Source organism: Danio rerio, chromosome 5 (genome assembly GCF_052040795.2).
Source record: "Danio rerio strain M-AB ecotype USA chromosome 5, GRCz13ab, whole genome shotgun sequence".
Lineage (NCBI taxonomy): Eukaryota > Metazoa > Chordata > Actinopteri > Cypriniformes > Danionidae > Danio > Danio rerio.
In genome coordinates this window covers 73,582,501-73,599,951 of record NC_141025.1, presented here as the reverse complement: position 1 = coordinate 73,599,951, position 17,451 = coordinate 73,582,501, and the positions used below count along the sequence as shown (strand labels likewise).

The 17,451-nt window shown below is 33.2% G+C and overlaps 3 protein-coding genes and 1 long non-coding RNA gene across 8 annotated transcripts in view; 2 read left to right on the top strand and 2 right to left on the bottom strand.

Moving 5' to 3' along the window:
* The window catches only part of hip1rb (huntingtin interacting protein 1 related b), a 346,918-nt gene that overhangs the window by 60,258 nt on the left and 269,209 nt on the right, over nt 1-17,451 (top strand). The window contains 1 exon segment of one of the 2 annotated variants that reach the window (NM_001083565.2): nt 1,711-1,805. The exons of the other annotated variant lie outside the window; for it this stretch is intronic. Within the exon segment in view, the coding sequence (NP_001077034.2) occupies nt 1,711-1,719 (9 nt within the window). The 3' untranslated portion in view covers nt 1,720-1,805. 2 annotated transcript variants of the gene reach the window in all.
* On the bottom strand, nt 1,888-5,424 carry LOC147844502 (uncharacterized). The gene is made up of 2 exons (XR_015492100.1): nt 2,594-5,424; nt 1,888-2,533 (listed from the first exon to the last, which is right to left on the bottom strand). It is a non-coding gene; the product is annotated as an uncharacterized LOC147844502 (long non-coding RNA).
* emb (embigin) lies at nt 6,951-14,748 on the bottom strand. 2 transcript variants are annotated; one of them, XM_087250959.1, is made up of 8 exons: nt 11,478-11,882; nt 11,105-11,350; nt 10,780-10,969; nt 10,189-10,271; nt 9,678-9,805; nt 8,888-9,173; nt 7,512-7,542; nt 6,951-7,413 (listed from the first exon to the last, which is right to left on the bottom strand). In XM_087250959.1, the coding sequence occupies exons 2-8, from the start codon at nt 11,193-11,195 to the stop codon at nt 7,350-7,352; spliced, it is 873 nt and encodes a 290-aa protein (XP_087107085.1). In that variant the 5' UTR covers nt 11,196-11,350; nt 11,478-11,882; the 3' UTR covers nt 6,951-7,349.
* Nucleotides 16,993-17,451, top strand: part of cplx4b (complexin 4b) — an 8,845-nt gene continuing 8,386 nt past the window's right edge. For all 3 annotated transcript variants that reach the window (XR_015490633.1, XR_015490635.1, XR_015490634.1), the window contains exon 1: nt 16,993-17,451. This exon is cut by the window's right edge and continues 222 nt beyond it. The gene's annotated coding sequence lies outside the window, so the exon portion shown is untranslated.

Sequence of the window (17,451 nt, the reverse complement as noted above, 5' to 3'; positions counted from 1 at the left end):
TTAGTTAGGTCATTCGTAAGTCATGAACTGACTAACAGACTAAGTTAGTTCTGTCGTTCATTCATAAGTTAGTTGGTTAGTTAGTTCTTAAGTTAGTTCAGTCATTCATATGTTGGTTAGTTTGTAAGTTAATTCAGTTGTTTAGTTCGTTAGTAAGTTTGCAAGTTGGTTTGTTTGTTCGTGAGTTAGTTAGTTCAGTCATTCCAACATTAGTTTATTTTTTATTAGTTAGTTTTTTTTATATCAGTGTATGATTTTTCAACTTTAAACCTCATCAGTAAGTTTGTTAGTTATTTATTTTGTTAATTCATAAAGTAGTTTGTTTGTAATTTAGTTAGTCAGTTAGTTATTTAGTAAGTTCTTTAGTTAGTTTGATCATTCATTTTTGTGTCCGTAAGTTAGTTCGTTAGTTAGTTCATTAATTAGTTTGGTCATTTGTTTGTACATTCGTAAGTTAGTTAGTAAGTTAGTTCATTAGTTAGTTTGTTAATTCATAAGTTAGTTCGTTTGAACTTTTCTAAGTCAGTTTGTTAGTTAGTTAGTTAGGTTGTTCGTTCATACTTCCTTAAGTTTGTTTGTTTGTTAGTTCATAGTTTTGTCGTTCATTCGTAAGTAAGTTTGTCCGTTAGTAAGTTTGTTAATGTGTTTGTTGGTTTTTCAACTTTTAAACCTCATTAGTAAGTTTGTTAATTATTTACTTAGTTAATTCATAAAGTTGTTTGTTCGTAATTTAGTTAATTTGTCAGTTAGTAAGCAAGTTTTTTAGTTATCTTTTATTATTTAGTTATTTAGTTAGTTTGATCATTTGTTTTTTACGTTCGTAAGTTAGTTCATTAATTAGTTTGGTCATTCAGAAGTCAGTTATTTAAATTGTTAGTTTGTTCAATCGTTTATACATTTGGTAGTTAGTTAGTTAGTTAGTTAGTCAGTCAGTCAGTCAGTTAGTAGTCATAAGTGAGTTCTGTTGTTCATTCATACGTTTGTTAGTTTGTCATTAGTAGTTTGTTAGTAAGTTAATTAGTTATGGTGATAGTTTGTAAGTTTGTTAGGTAGTTAATTCACTCGTACAATAGTTATTTAGGTAATTTGTCGTATGTTAGTTAGTCTGTAAGTTAGTCCATTCAATCAAATGTTAGTTAGTTTATTTGTTCATACCTTAGTTCATAAGTTACAGTGTAGTTAGTTAATTCACTCATACGTTAGTTAGTTAGTTAGTTAGTTAGTTGGTTTATTTTTTCGTATGTTAGTTAGTTAATTGGTTCATAAGTTAAGGTAGTTCAGTCGTTCGTACGTTAATTGGTTAGATCTTACATTAGTTAGTTCATTCATTTGTTGGTATGTTAGTTAGTTAGTTTGCACGTTAGTTAACGGTAGTTAGTTCTTACATTCTGAAAATTAATTTGATACCAGTACATGATTTTTCAACTTTAAACCTTTATTGCTTAAAAAATATTGTCCATACCTAGTACTAACTAATTACTCCACTACTTGTGGAGATTGACCAACAATACTGAAATCGATAACACACATGCACAACAATCTCACAATAACTTACAATATAATGAGAAACAGACCAATGTTGACTCCGGGGTTTTTCAGTTAGAGGATTACAGTAAAATAGCAAGATGGTATTTAGTTGTGCCATGACTAAATCAAGCAAAATATTTTTTTGAATGCATTAACATCTAAACCTTTCTGTATTTTTTACAGTTAAGGTGAGCACATCTGGATAATGATATGTGGGATGAAGATATGTGAAGACTCAGTGACTGTCAAATGGATGTGAATACAGAACCCATCTCGAACCTTCCTGTCAAGTTTCTCTTTTTTTTTCCGATGTCTGCTCACTTAAATGTTTTATTGTATCTTCCGCGTGAGACCTTTGCCTTTTTCCCTCATTTGAGAGTGCCTTAGGGGCTTTAAATAATGTTTATTTTAGATATAGAGCCATAGTTCTGGGTGTTCCTCATACATTTATAAACTTTTTTTTTTAAAATGACGATAAGACAAATAGTGTGTAACATCTGGCTAAAATGGTCAGTTCACCCCCAAAATGACCGCTAATTGGAAAAACATGCCTACATTTTTGCAAAACTCCAAAGATGCGTTTATATGAACAATTCACTGTAGTCTGTTGCTGAAATGAACACTACTGTCAATAAACATTACTGTAAACTTTTCTCAATAAGTTTGATTACATCACCAATTATTGATTACTAATTTAATTTATTAATTTATTTGTGCGTGTGTGTGTGTTTCGTGTGATGTTATGTCTTTAAAACATACCACAGTGTATTTCTAAACCAGTACGTTTTGATATTTACATCACATAATCATCTTTTTTTGACGATAAACTTGAAAAAGAGAGATCAAATGCTTTTAGAAGCAAACTTAAAAATCCCGTCTGCTTCAGAAAACGCTCATTTATATCTCTTATTAGGTTTGGGATAGGGTTTAGTGTAGATTTAACTCTGCATTTCACTTTGTAGGTGTTGTTATATTTAATATTATCATTTTGCAGAAATGTTGTCGGCTTTTCCAATGGTTATGTTTGGAAAACGGTTCCTTTACGCATCTTTATGCTGTTTAACACCTTGCCTTTTCTTCTTTAGAACACACAGAATATATATTTCAAACAGTTTAAATGTCACAGACTTTAACAGTAGAATACACTGTAAAAAAAGTGTAGGCATCCATACAAATCCTTCATGTTGTCCGAACACAAATTAATTAAGTTAAATTTAAGTGGATTGAACAATTAAGATGTCCCAAAACAGAAAAATCGCAGGAATTGTGAATTATTTTTCAGCTTTTTAATTTTAAAGGTGCTGTATGTAAGTATTTGACTCTTCTAAAACATAAAATACTATGCCAGCAGATATTTAAGAAACATGCTCAGTGAAACAATGTCAGGAAAACAATGCTGAAGACAGATATTCTGCTTTGAAAATGTGTTTTCCGTGCCAGAACGTCTGTCTCTGTTTTGGTCATTTAACCCGCTCATTGTTAGTTTAGCCAGTTATATTTCAACACCCCGGGTTGCCTTGTTGGAAAACGGTACATTTCATTCATTCAGTCATAAAAGCTCTCAAAGTGTGTGCGTGCCCAAAATGCGACCTCCGGTGGACAGTAACCATAGATATATACATTAGATGTCGCCTGGCCTATTGTTGTCTATTGGAAGGAATGCGTCAATAGCGCCGCCATCTTGCTACAGGGTAGCGCTCCTTTGAAATGAATGCGGGACCAAGGTAGAGTTGGGGACTGTGGCCATCCAAAGCCAGAGATATACACATATACACATATATCTATGATCGGGAGTTTTCCTGGATGTTAGTATGTAATTTTTTTTTCTAATTACGAAGATTATAATTTTACATCACTTTTCTACATTGATGGATCAGTGACCGCACGGGCATTCCTGACAAAAAGCTTGTGTTTGTGTGTACAGAAATGTACTATTCACCCTTCCTGTTCAATTTAATCTAATCCGTGTCCTGAAACACAGCTCCTCTCCTGCTTTCACTTCTCATACTGACGGAGGGAGCGATTCGTTTGTGAATGAATCCCCCGAACGACTCTTTCACTAACGTTAGCAGACAATAACACAAGTTTCTGGCAGCGCAGCATCTCGTTGTCATATTTCTTTTGCATTGTTTGCTGATTTTATTCAACAAAACTAGCATAAGCCGAGTGTTTAGTGCGAGTTGGAGCTGCTTTGCCGTATGGTAAATGCAGTAAGTGACTGTTATCATCAATAACGTTTCCTGATTAGCACAAAAGTTCAGAACATACAAAAACAGAAAAAAACTTAATATTACCTATGAAATGTTCTGCCTTTGCTCGTTACTACACATGTAGACAGCGTTAAAGTCCTGCATCTTCACGTAATAACACCGTCTTGTCTAGTGCGGTTGAATGACATTTGTCCTGGGAGCACTGTACCAATGTGGCGGCGCTATTGACGCATGCTCAGTGTCCCTATGCGATATCTAGTGTATATATCTATGGACAGTAGCAGCCTCCGAAAAATGAGACGCAGATTCAGAGTTCCACATGAGATGGTTATTATTTAGCAAATAATATAAATATTTCGAATGTAAACATTAGGTGAGCAGGTTACATCGTAACTCCATGTCCTAGCAACATGATACGTGAAGAGATTTGCAGTGATAAGCAATTTGGCTGTTTACACCAGACACCAGGCTGAAACACAACAGAAGATTAAATACAGCCATTCAGAAGCACAGAATAGTGCACTCACTGCACTTCAACAAAATGGTAAGGTTTATAATCTAATTAATACATATTAAAGCTCTTTAACAATAGTAAATGTAGATGCTGAATCAGTGAGATGTGTTGGCTTGCATTGAGTCACCTTTCTAAAGTTCAATTTCGAAGGGTTTATTTTCAAGATCTGACGTGAACTATCTGCAGCTGCTGCTTTCAGTAGTATGGCAATAAATGTCATGTAAAATGACATTCACACTCACATTATTAGCATTTAACACTGAATGAAGCACATGAGGTTTACCTGAGGTGATCATTGTGCGTTTTCTGTTGTTCAGCTGCAAGAAACTGAAGCCGTTTCTATAAAATTCAGGTGTTGGACAAAAACTCCTTTTAATATGGAAAATATTCCTTCTATCTTGTGCCATTGCTTTTATTTATGATTTACACGGTTTAAATCAGCCTTAAATCAGTCTTAAGGCTCGACAGTCAGGCACAATTCTATTGGTGTCGTCAATCTGGCAACCTGCGCTTGCATGTGTTTTGAACAAGGGGTGCAATACCTAGCTCAACCACTGGGCGTCAAACTTACACACTGCGCCTTTATATAAATAGTTTGGCCATGCAGAAAAACACACACACACACAAATACACTGCGATATTATTTTTGTTTTCCATTAAAGAAATGCACAGAGATTGGTTGTTGCGTTAGGGTGGGTGAAATGATTCTATTAATCATTGTCAAGTAGTTGCGGAGGTGGACTAGCCTTAAAAGTTGGAGAATTGGATTTACATTGTTTTGTGTGTGGTTATATATGTATAAATATCAAAATATCTGATGACAAACATAATTACCATGGTTAAAAATGATTTTTCAGTGTCACCACATATCGACCAGGGGCTGTATATTCAGACTTATCCCCTTTAATTAGGGTGTTACCGAAATCTCTTTTGCTTTTTTACTCTGTCCTAATAATAAATGTGTCGTCTATGCATCAACATGTATATTAATATTATTTTAGTAGATCATATTTTAGCCATGTTTGAATGTCTCTTGTAATAAACATAAAATAAACAAATATTTGGGGAAAAATGTTTGAGATTTACTCTATTTGCTTTTTTTTAAAATATAATCCTAGTTTGATGACATTTTATCTTCTATGGTTTATGTAGTGTGATACTTTTTTGACAAGCAAGAAGAATAAAACACACAAACACACACTGCTGTTGCAGACTCCTACTTACAGGGTTGCCAAGTCTGCAGTTTTCCCTCTTATTTGTTTTTACTTTTTTTTATATATATATAAATATTTTTTTATTATTATTCTCTAGGTTAATGGTTTGACATACTGCATCAGTTATATTTATATGCATTGGAATATTTTAAATAGCTTTTTTTTCCTAAAAAATAAATGCAAATGAGGGAATATTTTATTATAAAATACATAATTTCCATATTAAACATGCAATCAAGCATTTTTTTGGCAAATCATTTGCATATTAAACACACAATCGTAAATTTTTGGCAAGTCATTTGCATATTAAACATACAATCATATTTATGGCCAATTCTTAATTTAATCATTATAATTGATTGGAAGATGGTGAATATGATTAATTATTGTCCAAAAACAAGGGGGGATTTTAAATCCGTTGTAGATTTTTTTCTAGAAATGTATGCAAATGAGTGCATATTTGAATAATCAATGCATCATAACCATATTAAACATATAACTATACTTTTTTTGACATTTGTCATTTGCATATTAACTATACAAGTATGATGCCAAACATTTTTTGGGAAATTCTTACTCATAATTAATCAGTCAGCTGGGAAAGATGGTGAATATGAATAATTTTGTTAAAAAAAAAACTAAGAAAAAGATTTTAAATCTTCCTTCGGTTCAACATTTTTTTTCTAGAAATATACAAATCAGAGCATATTTGATTAAATAATGCCTCATTTGCATATCAAATATAAAAAAATATATACATTTTGCAAGCTATTTTCATATTAAACACACAATCATACTTTTTTGGCAAATCATTTGCATATTTAACATACAATCATACTTTTTGGCAAATCATTTGCATATTAAACACAATCATACTTTTTGGTAAATCATTTGCATATTTAACACACAATCATACTTTTTTGGCAAATCATTTGCATATAAAACACAATCATACTTTTTGGTAAATCATTTGCATATTTAACACACAATCATACTTTTTTGGCAAATCATTTGCATATTAAACACAATCATAGTTTTTTGGCAAGTCATTTGCATATTAAACACAATTATACTTTTTTGGCAAGTGATTTGCATAATAAAAATACAATCAAACATTTTTGGGGTGAGGCAATTCTTAATATAATCATAATAATTAATCAATCAGCTGTGGAAGATGGTGAATATGATTAATTACGTCGTCAAAAAATCAAGAAAAAAAAACGTTAAATCTTCATCCGGTGTTCAAATTTTTTTTCTGGAAATGTATACAAATGAGTGAATATTTCAATTAAAAATGCCTCATTTGCATATTAAATGTGCAATCATGAATTTTTTTGCAAGTCATTTGCATATTAAACATACAATCATACTTTTTCTGCTAATTGTTAGTTAAATAATGTCTTATTTGCATATTGCTTAAAACATTTTTGGGCAATTGTTAATATAATCATTATATTTAATTAATTAATCAGCTGGTGAATATGGTTAATGTGAATAATATATTTTATTAGACTCTGCAGTGTCTTGATTACATTAACACAGATTAATAAAGAGTGATAAAAGAAGCACTTACAAGGGTATTTTAGACAGCTTCTCCATTAGAATAAAAATAAATATGCATGAGTATTCGAATAATTAAAAATGAACATGTGACTGAAACAGAAAAATGTCAGACTTGAACTGATCTCAGTAACACTATACTGGAGGCTTGGAAAACATTCCTCATACTTTCAGTACTTAATATTGAGAATGTAAATATTGAATATACAGTAAATATATGTTATATTGCTGAACAGGTTTAGCAAAACATTATTGCTCATTATGTGATTGTAGCCAGATTATAAAGGCAATGAGTTCAGTGCTGCTCCTGAGTACAGAGAGATCTCAGTGCTCCAGCTTTCTTTGTCTTGTTGTGTTGTTTTCCACTCCATTGCTCTCATCATGAGTGCTGAAAGTAAAATGGAAAAAACATCACTGATGTCTGAAAACTGTAAAAATTAAGCATAAAAAATGTAGCTAGGGTGTAAAATCTGAACACACACTTACAGTTTGCTGGTTTGTTCAGAGTACACATCATCTGCACATGAATGAATGAGTGTTAATATTCAGAGTTATATTCTAGAACTGTTCTTCATATAAAGTGAATATATTTGTGAAATATAATATAAGAGAACAAGGGCCACCAGTCTTGTTCCTGGAGGTCCAGTGCCCTGCAGGGTTTAGCTCCAACTTGCCTTAACACACCTGCTTGGGTGTTTCAAGTATACCTACACTGCAAAAAAAGCTTTTCTTGCTTAGATTTTTTGTCTTGTTTCTAGTCCAAATATCTAAAATTTCCTATATCAAGAGGAATTTTCTAGACAAGCAAAACATAGTCTTGTTTTGAGAAATAATATGGCAATATTAAGTGAGTTTTTCCTTAAAACAAGCAAAATAATCTGCCAATGGAGTAAGCAAAATAATCTTGTTTTTTCTTTTGATGTAAGATTATTTTGCTTACCCCATTGGCAGATTATTTTACTTGTTTTAAGGAAAAACTCACTTAATATTGGCATATTATATCTTAAAACAAGACAATATGTTTTGCTTGTCTAGAAAATTCCTCTTGATTTAGGAAGTTTTAGATTTTTGGACTAGAAAAAAGACAAAAAATCTAAGCAAGAAAAGCTTTTTTTGCAGTGTAGTAAGAGCTTGAGTAGCTGGTTCAGGTGTGATTGATTAGTGTTGGAGCTAAACTCTGCAGGACACCGGCCCTCCAGGAACAAGTTTGGTGACCCCTGCTTTAGAAGCTAAAGGAAATCACTTGAAATTTTAAGGAAAACTAAAAAAAACAAACTACATAAATAATAAATAAAAAGGTAAACAAATATATTAAATTAAAACGAATAATAGGCAAATCAAGTGACTACAATTTTAATAAAAATAAAAGCTAAATACAGAAATGAATAAATATTATAATAGCATAAGCGGTGGAGGTAAAATAAAATACAAATGTTAAAATATTTTAATTACATGATACCTTAGCGTATAACTAAAAACTTATATGTTAATATTTTATGTTTATATTTCTAAATAAATATTGCTCAATTACTCAAATAAATAAAAAGTAATAAATTTATTTATATAAATATATACACTACCTGACAAAAGTCTTGTCATCGATCCTAGTTGTAAGAGCAACAAATAATAACTCGAGACTTTTAGTCAGGTTTGTATATATATATATATATATATATATATATATATATATATATATATATATATATATATATATATTAAAGCTAACCATAAATGGAAAATAATTAATAAAAATAATAATAATTTAAAAATATAAATCTAATATGAATATTTTAGCATAAGTATAAACATCAGATAGAAACTTAAAGAAATCTCTAAGCAAACAATAGAGAGTTGTGTGTGACCTGCAGTAGAGCTGCTGTGTTTGGGTTTGCTGCACTTCTCCCACAAACAGATGAGCGTGACGAGCAGCAGGACTTCAGCCACGATGGCCACGAAGGGTTTGAGAGGCTCAGTGTACGACAGCACCTTCAGCTCCACCTGAGACTCGCTGGCTTTAATGTCAAACTCAGCACTGCAGATGTACTTTCCAGACTGAGACTCGGTCAGATTCAGCACTGTCAGTTTGGTTTCATTTCCATTCAGAAGGATCTTGTACTTTAGAGGGTCCGCGGTAACATTGATGAGCTCCTGTGAACAGAGAGAGAGAGAGAATAAAAGTCAAAACTGGAATAAAAGTGGAAACATATAATTTTGCAAACAATATATAGACAATATTTCATATAAAATAAATAAATAAATATTGCTAAATTTATATCAAAATGAATTCAAGTTGAAAGGAAAGTTAAAAGAGATGTAAAATATCGTGTTAAGCTGAAATAACAAAAAGAAGGTTATGAATAATTAAATATGAATAAATAAATTATGAATCAACATTACAATATCAGAATAAAATATAAAAAATTATATAAAAATGTTTAAAAATAATAAAAAATATAAACACACACACACACACAATTTGTTAGAAAAAATATATAAATTATGATAAGATTATTCATTCTTTCATTTTTTTCCGGCTTAGTAGCTTATTTATCAGAGGTCGCCACAGCGGAATGAATTGTCAACTATTCCAGCATAAAACCTAATAAAATAACAGAAAAATGCCACAAATGACGATTAGTCCTACTACTGCACCTTTTCAGTGTTGTTAGCCTTGTACCAGTTCCAGGTGTTTGGCATGTGTTTGAGTTTACACACCAGTACAACTGAATCTCCAATGTAGCTCACCACAGGCTTGTCCCGTTTGTCCTTCATCACAGGAACTTAAGGAAAAGAAATACACCACATTCATCATTTTAAGCAGATTGTTGACAAGTCAGGCTCATTTTACAAGTCCTATTGAGTTAAATCGACAAATATGTTGCCTGGATTACGTTTTCTTGCAGTTTTTGTTTTCACAAATCCGAATGTGGCCACTAGAGAGCGCCGTGTACATTTCTGACGATCTCAAATATTCTGTGTTGTATCAATGATTTATGCTAAGCTAAGCTAAAAGTGCCAGACCCGGAGATCAGCAAAATGGATTCAGAATATGGTAAATATGGTATAAATATGGTAAAAACTCACCTGTTTAACTATTGTAAACTTGTAAAATGTGCCTATTTCCGAAAAAAAAAACCATTGTGTTTCTTTATGATAAACATACCTTGTAAAACAAACGTCACTCGTGCATCATTTTCTCTGAAGACACACGAATAATTTCCCAGATCTCTGGCCTGTATGCTGAAACTGAAGAGGATTAAACAACTGAAAGCACTGTTAAATATACTGAAGTGCTCATTTCTGTGATGTTGGGGATGTTTTCATCCACTCTGGGGTGATTTTTCAGTCTCAATTTTGGCCACAAATTAATGTGTTTCAGCAAATGGAATGATTTTTTGGTGATAAATTTTATTTTGACACATATTTTGGGAAAATGCTTTGGAAAAACCCTTCAACACAGCAAATTCACTACCCTTTTGTTATGTTACTGTTTTTACATTAACACCATAATCATGCTTTCTGTATTGTTAGGAATTTTCCCTGTTGTGAAGAGGTAAAATTAGCCAATTTTAGGCTTTGCAATCAAAAAAAGTCATTATAATGGAAGTCAATGGGGCAAAAACAGCCCTGAACTTATCAAAAGGATAGTCAGTTTGAACAATACACAAGGGCTAACACTTTTCTTCGTATTCTTTTGACATCTTTAACAGAAATCACACGTAATAATGTTCTGAAACAGGCGTCTTTCACTTACGTCTTTTTAAGGATATACTGTGCATTGTTTCTGTTTATAGTTTCTTCAGAGTTTTCGATTTCTTTTCCATCTTTAGTCCAATAGCCAGTCATGTATGGAGGGTTGTTTGGTATATCGGTGAGGTTGCATAAGAGCTCAATATATTGGGGTGTCAGGATTGTAAGCTCTTCAATAATGACCTGACCTTGACCTATATGGCAAGAAACCATAAACGGCTTCATCAGCACAACAAACATCTTCATTGCAGTTATCTTTTGTCATATAAAAATGTGCCGTTTAATCATGTTGATGTCAAATGCATGCTTGTCTTGTTAGCGTATGACACCTTTGGGTGCAGCTTTCCGAGTTGTAACTACAGGATCAGACTCTGGAGAAGTTGTAGTATCTAAAAAAACAAAAACATTATAAAATGTCATGACACAACTTCCATTCTACTAAATCAGGGGTTCTCAAACTTTTCAACCCGAGACCCCCAAAATAACAATGCCAATGACTGGCGACCCCCACTATTTTCGAAAGTGGTTCTAATCATACAAATGTTGTACGCAACTGCTCACACAAACCAATAGGCCTATAAACACAAGCATATTGACAACACAAAAAGTGCAACAGTCTAAGAACTATATATATATTTTTATTATTATTTAATATTAACCTTACCTAATGAGACTGGTGGGCACAATATTTATTTAAGTTACATCGCAAGTCTTTTCTGGGTTTAATTTTGGAGACTAATTCAGTCGTGAAAACGTAATTTAAAACGTTTATTCAAATTTATTAGATTTTTGGAAATAACCAAGTGACCCCCTCTCATTGTCCCGCGACCCCCACTTTGAGAACCACTGTACTAAATAACAGGGTGAGAAATTTAATTGGGTCAAAAAATTACTACACAATTTAGGATAAGGTCACAAAAATGCTCCTGCACAATTAAACTTGACTTAAACACTATTGATTATAAGATTGAAAGTGTCCAATCAGACACAACTGTGTTCAATTTATTTTAAAAAAGTATACCGAAAGTATCACAATTTGTTTAAAAAAAATGTATTTCACATCATGACATGACATGCTAGCATTTTATAAATACATGTTTGTACTTTAAGGTTTTACATTTACTAACAGGTCACACTTTTATAATATGGGACACATAGTTATTACTTATTTTATTTCTATGTTTACTTCTATTGGATAAAAGCGTCTGCTAAATGACTAAATGTAAATGTCTATGTTTACTAATGCCTTATTAAAATTCATACTTGCTAGCATTCGTTAATGCACCACGAATCAACATGAACCAAAATAAATTATGTTTTTTTTCCATTTACTAATGTTTAAAAACACGAATAAATGCTGTAATATAGTGTTTATTGTCAGTAAATACATTAACTCACAATAACTTTATGCCCAATATTGTAAAGTTACCAACAAACAAAAAAAAAAATAAAATAAAACAATTATCAAGGTAAACAACAACAATTCCAGGGCAAATATACACTCACCGGCCACTTTATTAGGTACACCTTACTAGTACTGAAAAGTTGCAATTTTTTAGGCTGATATGGCTAGAAACTATACTCTTGACCTGGCGTAATAATTAGGGACTTTGCTGCTGTACCATGGCTGCACCAGGTGCAATAATATGCAGTCCTTATACCAAGCTGTGGACTATTTTCAGGTGCTGCATAATATCATTGCACCTGCTGCAGCCATAGTACGGCAGTAAAATCCCTGAATTATGCCAGAATGAGAGTATAGTTCCTAATTAAAGTAAGTTAAGTTTTTAAGTAAAAAAAAAATGAACACACTTTTATCTCTTTGACGCGTAAGATAACAACAATGTGATCAGGAAATTGATTTTAGTAGGCTAAACTTTTTATTTTATTTTCATTTTTCTAATGTTTGTTATGTATTTATCATTTGAGGTTATTTTCCTCCCCATACTTGTAACGGTTGTTGGGGGCGTATCTCGTATTTTTATATCCCAATGTTGACAGGTATAGTTTAATCACTTGCTTCTCTGACACACATAGCATACTCTAACATTTATAATATGGGACACATAGTTATTACTTATTTTATTTCTATGTTTACTAATACCTTATTAAAATTCAAAAAAGTTTGAGAACCAGTATCCTAGGCCAATAGGAACTATACTCTCATTCTGGCATAATTCAGGGATTTTACCTGGCGTAATAATTAGGGACTTTTTTTCTGTAATATAGTGTTTATTGTCAGTAAATACATTAACTCACAATAACTTTATGCCCAATATTGTAAAGTTACCAACACAAACAAAAAGTAAAAATAAAACAATTATCAAGGTAAACAAAAACAATTCCAATGCAAATATACACTCACCTGCCACTTTATTAGGTACACCTTACTAGTACTGGGTTGGACCCACTTTTGCCTTCAGAACTGCCTTAATCCTTCGTGGCGTAGATTCAACAAGGTACTGGAAATATTCCTGAGAATTTGCTCTATAATGACATGATAGCATCACGCAGTTGCTGCAGATTTGTCGGCTGCACATCCATGATGCGAATCTCCGGTTCCACCACAACCCAAAGGTGCTCTAATGGATTGTGCTCTGGTGACTGTGGAGGCCATTTGAGTACAGTGAACTCATTGTCATGTTCAAGAAACCAGTCTGAGATGATTCAAGCTTCATGACATGGAGCGTTATCCTGCTGGAAGTAGCCATCAGAAGATGGGTGCACTGTGATCATAAAGGGATGGACATGGTCAGCAACAATACTCAGGTAGGCTGTGGTGTTGACACGTTGCTCAGTTGGTACAAATGGGCCCAAAGTGTGCCAAGAAAATACCCCTCACACCATTACACCACAACCAGCAGCCTGAGCCGTTGATACAAGGCAGGATGGATTCATGCTTTCATGTTGTTGATGCCAAATTCTGACCCGACCATCCGAATGTGGCAGCAGAAATCGAGAATCATCAGACCAGACAACATTTTTCAATCTTCTATCGTCCAATTTTGGTTGTTTCCTGTTCTTAGTTGACAGGAGTGGGACCCGGTGTGGTCTTCTGCTGCTGTAGCCCATCTGCCTAAAGGTTGGATGTGCTGTGTGTTCAGAGATGCTCTTCTGCAGACCTCTGTTGCAACAAGTGATTGAGTTATTGTAGCTTTTTTATGAGCTGGGACCAGTCTGGCCATTCTCCTCTGACCTCTGGCATCAACAAGGCATTTGCGCCCACAGAACTGGCACTCACTGTATATTTCCTCTTTTTCAGACCATTCTCTGTAAACCCTAGAGATGGTTGTGCATGAAAATCCCAGTAGATTGGCACCATGGCACGTTCCAAGTCACTTAAATCAGCTTTCTTCCCCATTCTGATGCTCGGTTTGAACTGCAGCAGATCATCTTGACCATGTCTACATGCATAAATGCATTGAGTTGCTGGCATGTGATTGGCTGATTAAAAATTTGCGTTAACAAGCAGTTGGACAAATGTACCTAATAATGTGGCCGGTGAGTGTACATCCATAATGGAAACTTTCTGACTCGGCAGCTATCTTAGTCAAGGTTAAATAAAATTTTCATAACAACCAAGCGGCACCATATTGTAAAATAATGAAAAACATTCAGGAACTGAACAATTACTTCAGTAACAGAGAAAAAAAACAACAACAGGCAAGAGGACTTGCATGCGATTAACTGATAACAAGGTCATAGTATAATGTCATGTAATATCATGCAGGCAGCACACTGAAAAGTGTTTTTGTTGCTGTTATTATTTAGCACACATTCCTTATTTGAAAGGCAGCTGTACTTTTTTTATATTATTGCAATCCGTAACATAATCCATCATAAAATGTCATGCATGTAGCACACTAAAAAGTGAAGATGCGTTTACCTGCGTGGATCCCCTGACAGAAGAGCAGCAGCAGGACAGTTTTAGCCATGTATTTCGCCATGTCTGCCTGCAGTGTTGTACTGGAGGACTGAGGTGAAGCAGGTCCACAGGGACAGCCTCTCCTCACTGCAGCCATGGTGACTTAGCAGGACTGGTGTTCGCTTTCAGCTCCTCCTGCTTTAAATTAATCATGAGCGTCAGAGGAGAAACAGCCCTGCCTGATCAGATGACTGGAGGCCTGCAGACGCTGTTTAGATGTGATAACTCAAGGCAACCCACTGCAGGATAATAGAGTAAAACAAGTACAGTAACGAAAGCAACACTATTTTATGGTGAAATAGTCAAATTTTTCCCCAACAGTTGAGATTTTAGCATTTTTAAAAATATATTAATCTCTGGGTCTGTTGGAAGCACTTTTAGCTTAGCTTAGCATAGATCATTGAATCGGATTAGACCGTTAGCATCTCACAAAAAAAAAAAAAACTACAACAAAAAAACAAAAGAGTTTTGATAATTTTCCTATTTAAAGCTGGACACTTCTACAAAGACATGGATATGGATAGGAAATATACTATGTATAGAGACAACTTAATAATAATAATAATGCTAATAATATAAAATCTATTAATATTACAGTTATAAAGTAATATTAATTATTTTATAATAAAACAACTTAATAATATTTTTATAAAATAGTATTATAAAATTAATAATAATTTATGAATTAATAAAATTATGAATTAATGTTAATATTATATACAGTTAATATTAAAAATTTATATTAATAGGAATATGCAATTAATAAATATTGCATTTATTAAGTAATATTAATTCATTACATAATAAAAATATTTGTACTTAATAAAACTATTTTTAATTAAAGTATTAAGTTTTTAATGTATGACTGTAGAGATAACTTAATAAAAAATATGAATAATAATAATTATTATATACAATGCAATACAGTATTATGGTTATTGTTGTCATTATTATTTACCAATCATTAATTGTTTCAAAGACAACTGCAATTTATAATATTACTGCAATCCATAACAGATATATACACATTTTTCCTAACAATTGCTTAAATAAATTTTCACATTTTCTGAGCAAGGTGAAAGTGCTTTTTTTTTTGAGTGGAAATAGATAAAAACAACAACAATAATAATAATTGTTCTGCCCTCACTCCGGCGTCTCTCTTCCCAAAGTTAGACAGACAGATCAACTCTTTCCAACACGTGAGATTGTGGGAGAATGCTGCTTCATTCCATGCCACATTGAGTATGTTGAAACCGAGTGAAACTATGTAAAAAGATGTACATAAAACGTGCTAGTTATCTATGTACACAAAAATAATATCTGAGATAGAATATAAATACAAACAGGTAAACTTACAGACAATGCTTCTACAGATGATCACAGGATGAGTGGATTGTAAGTGTCTTCTTGTAAGGTGTTCTTTTTTTAAATGAGGCAATTAACTGATTCTAACTGTTAGAATGTTTCTATAGCAACAACAATTTATTAGAAGCTAAATGACTAGGCAATAACTTATGGATTCTGAATACTACCAATCAAAGAGCTTAGAATGACCAAGAGGGGACACTCTTGTGCAGGGGTTCTCAAAGTTGGGGTCGGGACCCCTCGAGGGGTCGCGGGACAATGAAGGAGGGTCGCCTGGTGATTTAAAAAAAACTATTTATTATTATTAAATCATATAAGAATGACCATATTTTATCCATAACCTACTTAAGAGAAAAATATAGTCGTTTATAATTACTATATAGTTACTATAGTAGCTTATAGTTACTAGTTCTATTGGATTGCGACCCCAGTGGTAATTACATTATATTAAAGGCACAGCAATAGCGTCAGATGCAGCAGATTGATTTTATAACACCAGGTTAAAGTTTCTGGCCCATTTACAGCACTGACATTAAACGAAGAATATACCTGGGTGTTTTGGTGTGTGTGTGACATTGCATGCAAGGTTTCTGTATTCATAACCAGGATATTGGGGGTCGCGAGTCACTGGCATCGTCATATTAGGGGTCGCAGGCTGGAAAGTTTGGGAACCTCTGCTCTAGTGTAATTTGGGAAACAACCACTAGAGAGCGCGACGGCCATTTTGGAATAAAAACTCCAACAGCATATTATAAGTCTGTAAAATAAACTATTAAAAGTGCTGATGATTATGATAACAAATGTTGTATTGTCATCTTTCAGGTTGTATCTCAGCTTTAATGTGCTTTTTAAATAAATTAATAAAAAACAACGCAGCTGCTTGCCATCGCGACAGTAATGAGATCCAATTGACGGCCGATCACTTTCACTCCAAAATGGCGGAATCCCGGGCTGTTGCTGGGCGCTGCTGTTGCAATGGAACGTTCTGTTGAGTGTCACATAATAGATAATAATAATACATAATAATAATAATAATACAATTGATGCATTACAGTTGTTTTATGGTTATTGTTGTCATTATATTTGGTTTTTGAGTGGAAATATTTAAATCCGCAATAATACGAATATTTCTAATTTTTATTTATTTAACAATAATTAACAATTGCAGATTCATATCATTACTATCGTTAATAGTTGAACAATGTTTTCATCCTGCACTGCAATGGGGAAGGCCCAACGGTGTACCTGATTATCTATTTTCTGACGGTGGCCACAGAGCTGCGTTTGGCCGAACGCTGTTCCTCTTTTTTTGGCCCAGGTCACTGTCAGGATGTTCTTGGTGATGCAACCTGTCCTCTACATGCAGAGCCGTCGCTCAGAAAAGCC